Source organism: Bubalus kerabau, chromosome 4 (genome assembly GCF_029407905.1).
Source record: "Bubalus kerabau isolate K-KA32 ecotype Philippines breed swamp buffalo chromosome 4, PCC_UOA_SB_1v2, whole genome shotgun sequence".
Lineage (NCBI taxonomy): Eukaryota > Metazoa > Chordata > Mammalia > Artiodactyla > Bovidae > Bubalus > Bubalus kerabau.
In genome coordinates this window covers 5,005,876-5,011,617 of record NC_073627.1, presented here as the reverse complement: position 1 = coordinate 5,011,617, position 5,742 = coordinate 5,005,876, and the positions used below count along the sequence as shown (strand labels likewise).

Below are 5,742 nucleotides of genomic sequence, written 5' to 3'. Positions count from 1 at the left end.
TCTGTGGCAGAAAACACTGCAAATGACTCAGTGATACACTACATCTGCAAACTCTCATGTGTACAAAAAGAGAAACAAGTTTCCAGTTTGTTTTCAACAAAACAACAAAGAGGAAAGGAAAAAAAAAAGACAGACAAAAAAGGCATTTATACAAATCTAGGACAAGGAATCCAAAGAAACTTTTAATAAAAAAAAAAAGATTAAAGAGATAAATTAAAAAAAAACTGGTTACAGTTAAGGACATAATTTAACAACAGATGACCATACCCTTTGAGGACGGCTGCAATAACCTATTTTAAAGAAGGTAAATTCAAAAAATAAAAAAAAAGAGGGAGTTTTTGTTTTCCGTTGTTTTTCGTTAAAACCTCTCCTTACAAAATAAATAATTTTAGCACGTGGAATGTCTTGAAGGTTAACTGCTGGTGTTCAGAGAGGCACAGGTGATGTTAGTGAGAGGACTCTTAGCATCTGTGTTCCACACGGGCCGGGGCAGGCGGCCAGGGGGTAGTGTGCTGGGGTACTTATTGGCTGCTGAAGCATTCCCCAGACAGATTTCGTCTCCTTTGCTTGCCTTCTGCTGCTTAAGATTGTGGCGAACAAGCAAATAAAGGAAGAAATGCACTAAAAGAGGGGGCAAAGATTTTCCAGCAGCATGGTTTTAAGGCTTTAAGGTGGCTTTTTTTTTCTTGTTTAAAAAACATATATATGATAAAGCTTACCAGATGCTCACGCAATAGTCTCTAGACTATTGTTTACTTCTGTCTTTGCAAAATAAGGCCTTGATTTTTCTTTCTAAGGCAACTTCTCCTTGAATTGGAAAGCCTGAGGAGTTAAGCAAAGCTCACCCCCCCAAACTGCCCAGTAACACAAATCTGCGGCTTTTGCAGGTTAATATAACACATATACTTTTTTTTTTCTTTTTCATTCATTTGTTTGTAAGAGAAAGCAAATCTGTACAAAAATACTCTGGCTGCAAGAAAAGCTAGGGCACGCTGTTCAAACTAAAGTAGTTTTTAGCTGTTGGAAAAATAAGAGCATTTAATTCTTTTTATCTAAAAATATGTATAAATCCCCTCAAAATGGTAATGAATCATACACAGTACATACTAAAAAATATTTAAAATAGAGAATATTCCTCACAGAGGACTTTCTTTTTCTTTAATTACTGCTAAAAATAATTACGAAGTCCAAACAGGCAGAGAGAACTGAGCAAATGGGTCACATGAGAGACTCTCCATCGTCCTCCACGCTCGCTTTGAAGGTTTCCAGTCCAGTTTCGGCGTCGGTTCCGCCGGTCCATTCTAGCCAAGAGTGGGCTGGCCACCGGTCTAACGACAAGGCGGTGATGCGTCTGGATAGCTCAACGTTTAGTGTCTTGGGAATCTGCCTCCGAGTCGCCTTCAGCGTTAACGTTGTCTTAAAAAAAAACAAACAAAACAAAACAAAAAAAAAAAAAAAAACGAGAGAGAGAGAGAAGGAAAAAAAAATGTCCAAAGGGTCGCGCGTTTGTTTCTTGGGTTCTTTCTGCGATCATCACGGCCAGCATCGTGGGCCCCCGCCCCGTGCGAGCTCTTCTCAGGGTCTGGTGAGCTGTGTGTAGACCGGCTGTTCCCAGTGCTGCGGGCTGTGGGTCTGGGGGATGGAGGGCACCCCCGAGGTGTCGGCGATGGGCGTGTACATGGGCCGCTGCGCCGGGCTCATGTAGCTGAAGGTGGAGTAGAGGCCGGAGCCCTGGCCCGCCGCGTGGCTGTAGTAGGCGCCCGAGTTCTGGGGGTCGTTGTAGTCGTACTGCGCGCGCGTGATGGGCGGGTAGGAGGGGCCGTAGTGCGGGAGGCTGAAGGGGCTGTAGGCGATCTGCTGCGGCGAGTGCTGCTGCGGCTCGCTGTAGTGGCTCGGGCTCAGCTGCTCCGTCTTGATGTGCGTTCGCTGCGCGGGGCCCGGCTCGCTGCCCAGCGCGCCCAGCGCGTGCGCCGGCGGCGGCGGCGGCGGCGGCTGCTGCTGCGGGGGCGCCTGCGGCGGGGCGGGCTGCGGCTGGGCGGGCTGCGGCGCCGGCGGCGGCTGCGGGGGCGCCTGCGGCGGGGCCGGCTGCGGCGGGGGCGGCGGCGGCTGCTGCGGGGGCGGCGGCGGCGGCGCCTGCTGCTTGGACATCCACACGTGGCCCGCGCCCGCCGGGCTGGCCGCCGTGCTGCTCACGCCGTAGCTGCCCGTGTAGGTGACCTGGCCGTGCGTGGCCGGCACCCCCGGGTGCCCGTTGGGCGGCAGGTACTGGTCGAACTCGTGGACGTCGAAGGTCTCCATGTTGGAGATGACGTCGCTGCTCAGCTCGCCGATGTCCACGTCGCGGAAGTCGATGGGGGGCTGCCGACCCCCCTCTGGCAGGGGGCGCCCCTCGCGCTTCAGGTCGGCCTTGCCCGGCTGCACGTCGGTTTTGGGGGTGGTGGGGGGCGTCGGCGGACCCTGGGATTGCCCTGCGGGGCGGTGAAAGAAGGAGAAGCACAGGGCCATCAACCAAGGCTCCGCGGAGGCTCGGGTCCCGGGGAGGCTGGGGTGGGGGGGGGCGGGGAGGTGAAGCTCCGGTCTCGGGGCGGGAGGTGGGGGGGGGCGGCGCACCTACTCACCCTCCCTCCCTGCATCCGCAAGGTAGGCGCGCTGCGCCCGAGATAAGGCGTCGAATGATTAACCCGGGGGTACACACTCGGCAGCCCCCTTTTATCAGGAGAGGGTCCGAGGCCCCGGAGGGTCCGGAAGACCACGTTGCTACTGGTAGAAAAGCCCTGTGTGTGCTTTTGGGGCGGGGGACCAAAGGGAAAAAGGGGAGAAGCCCGGTAAAGTTGTAAAAGGCATTTTGCCTTGCAATAAAGATTAATCTGTTAGGATGCAAGGATTAGGGGTGTGTTGTGCGTGTCCAGGGACTTCGTGGGGCCCTGGGGTCCTGGGCAGGGAGGCGAGAACTGGGCAAATGGGCGCAGGGCTTAGTTTGTCTCCCTCCCCGGGGAGCGCCTGGTCCCTAAACAGAGCCTCCCGGGTGTCTGGGGGCCGGGGGGAGGGTGCCGCGTGGGGGCGGGGGGAGGCTCACCCGAATGCTCGCCAGGGGAGTGCACCTCGCTCATGCCGGAGGAGGAGTGCGGCGAGTCGGCTTGCAGCGCCTTGAAGATGGCGTTGGGCGAGATGTGCGTCTGCTCCGGGGCCTCCTCGGCCTCGGCCTGGCCGTTCTTCACCGACTTCCTCCGGCGCGGCTGGTACTTGTAGTCCGGGTGGTCCTTCTTGTGCTGCACGCGCAGCCGCTCCGCCTCCTCCACGAACGGCCGCTTCTCGCTCTCGTTCAGCAGTCTGGGGGCGGCGCGGGAAGAAAGAGAGAGGAGCTGAGCTAGCAGGTCGGTGAGACCCGGAGGCGACCCCCACCCCGCGGCATCCTCGAACACTGACCCTCGCCTCCCTCCCGCCTCCCTGCCTGCCAGACGCGACTGCAGCTCACCGCTTTTCTTTGAAAAACAAGAACCGCAAAACTTCGTCCTCCTGGTGCGACCTGAGCGTCCCTCCCCGCCCCGCCCTCTCCCCTTCTCTTCTATTTTGGAAACCCTGCGGATGAAAATAGCTCCCGCTCTCCCGGCCTTTGCTACTGGATTTATACTTCCGTCCGCAACACCCTCTGAACATTTTCTAAAAAACCACTTAAATCTGTAAGGAGCTGCTCCTGCCGACCCCCCCCCCCTCCCGGCACCAACGCCGCCCGCTAACACACACACGGCACCCACCTATTTGCAGCAGCTTCCAACCGCCACCCCCCAAGTGCGCTTCCTGCCCAGGGACCCTCGGGCCTTGGTTTGCACCCCCACCCCGCATCCCATCCCGGTGGGCGAAGGGAGAGCGCAGGTCGAGGGAGGGGGCGGCACACTTCCATTGCCACCGCGGCCCCCACTTGGGGTTGACCTTCACAGCCGGGGGCGGGAGATGAGGCTGGCAGCCGGGTCCCACCGCGTCCCCTGCAAGTGTCCTCCCCTCCTCTGCGACGTGCCCCCCCATCCTCCCCGCCCCACCTACCCCTCCCCCCTTTCCCCAAGAGCAGTCCAAGAACTCGGTCAAACTCTCAGCCAAGTGACACCTCGTCCCCGCACCCCGCTCCGCCAACCCTCCCCGCCCCCCCCGTGCACCCCGCCCCGAGCCTGCAGGGGGACCAGCGACCCCCTCCCGCGGAGAGGCGGGGCGCGGACAGACCGTCGGGGCCAGCGCCCCCCGCCGCCGCAGAGCCCACCCCGCCGCTCCCGCCCGCCCTACCTCCAGAGCTTGCCCAGAGTCTTGCTGAGCTCGGCGTTGTGCAGGTGCGGGTACTGGTCGGCCAGCTTCCTGCGCGCCGCCTGCGCCCACACCATGAAGGCGTTCATGGGCCGCTTGACGTGCGGCTTGTTCTTGCTCGAGCCGTTGACGCGCACCGGCATGGGCACCAGCGTCCAGTCGTAGCCCTTGAGCACCTGGCTGACGGCCTCGCGGATGCACACGGGGAACTTGTCCTCCTCGCTCTCCTTCTTCAGGTCCGGCTCGCCCTTGGGGAACGTGTTCTCCTGGGGCCGCGTGTTCTCGGTGTCGGAGCCGGAGCCCGAAGGACAGGGCGAGCCCGCCGAGTCCTCGGACATGGTGGGGCTGGGGGCGGCGGACAGGCCCTTCTCCTGCTCGTCGGTCATCTTCATGAAGGGGTCCAGGAGATTCATACGCAGGCCCGGGGCAGGGGGCGGGTGGCCGGGAAAGGCGAGAAGCCGCGGCGGCTCGGGCACTCGAGGCGCGGGCTCCTCTCCCCTCGGCGGCCCGGGCGCGGGGCGAGCAGCTCCCGGGGAGCCTGGCGCGTCACTCGGCCGCAGGAGCGAGGGTTTAGGAAGGCGCGCGGGGGCCAGCCCGCAGCTGCCCGCTCCAAGTAGGGGAAGGCGAACTGGAGAGGAGGAGGAGGGGAAGAGAGAGCAGAAAGCGGGGGCGATCGCACCCCTTCTCTCCTCCCTCCTGCAAAGAGAAGTTCCTGGAGTGAAACTGGCAAGTCTCGGCGCCACTGAAGTTCCAGGTCAGTTTCAATCTCCGCTCTGCGCTCTCCAACTCCCAGTCCAGCGGCTCTTTAATAAATACAAGGGCCAATCACAGCGCGGCATTTGAGGGGTTGGCAGGCAGCTGATTGGGCCCGATTTGGGGGGGGGGGAAGGACTGTGGCGCTGGGCAGGGTGACGAGAGGAGAGGGGAGGAGCGGGGAGGCGATCGCAGCCTCTGGTCCCGCGGGGGGTTGGGGGGGTGCACCGGGGAAGGCGGGGGACCCGGGACTTCCAAGTGTGTAAGTTTGCCGTCCTCTCTTAATATCAAAATTCGGTGCTGTCTCTGCGCGAAACTTTGCATGTGTGTGTGTGTGTGTGTGTGTGTGTGGACTAAGATTTGTCCCCACCCACAAGCATTTCTGTTCAGTTTTCTCCGCGGTCCCGGGGACTTAACTGGGTTTGCAGTATTCGAAAAGCTGTCGCTCCTTCCTTAAATCCTAGCCCAGTTTCCGCTCCTGGAGCCTGCCTCCTCCAAAAGTGCTTAGAAATTGTCTTTTGAAGCAAATGTTTTGGTGACTCAACGTCCGCCGTTCCTCTGTAATAATCCGTATAAATAGATGAACATGCTCTGGTTCGCCGGAGCCCGTGCGGCTGGTCGGGACTCGGCTGCGCTCGGTGCAAAGAGAATCAATGAAAACCACAGCGAAGTGCCCCGCGCGCGCCGGCGGCCGCA

At 59.4% G+C, this 5,742-nt stretch overlaps 1 protein-coding gene across 1 annotated transcript; it reads right to left on the bottom strand.

The window, feature by feature from the left end:
* Window positions 1-928: 928 nt before the first annotated feature.
* SOX9 (SRY-box transcription factor 9) lies at window positions 929-5,058 on the bottom strand. Its single transcript, XM_055579800.1, has 3 exons — window positions 4,276-5,058; window positions 3,077-3,330; window positions 929-2,468 (listed from the first exon to the last, which is right to left on the bottom strand). The coding sequence occupies exons 1-3, from the start codon at window positions 4,704-4,706 to the stop codon at window positions 1,576-1,578; spliced, it is 1,578 nt and encodes a 525-aa protein (XP_055435775.1). The 5' UTR covers window positions 4,707-5,058; the 3' UTR covers window positions 929-1,575.
* Window positions 5,059-5,742: the final 684 nt, after the last annotated feature.

What these genes read in the sequence shown, in the direction of transcription:
- SOX9 (XM_055579800.1), bottom strand. Translation starts at nt 4,706, where the DNA reads ATGAATCTCCTGGACCCCTTCATGAAGATGACCGACGAGCAGGAGAAG. An exon ending in ACTCTGGGCAAGCTCTGGAG is followed by an intron (nt 3,331 to 4,275) that starts GTAGGGCGGGCG and finishes CGCCGCCCCCAG; the next exon opens with ACTGCTGAACGAGAGCGAGA. An exon ending in CTCCCCTGGCGAGCATTCGG is followed by an intron (nt 2,469 to 3,076) that starts GTGAGCCTCCCC and finishes ACCGCCCCGCAG; the next exon opens with GGCAATCCCAGGGTCCGCCG.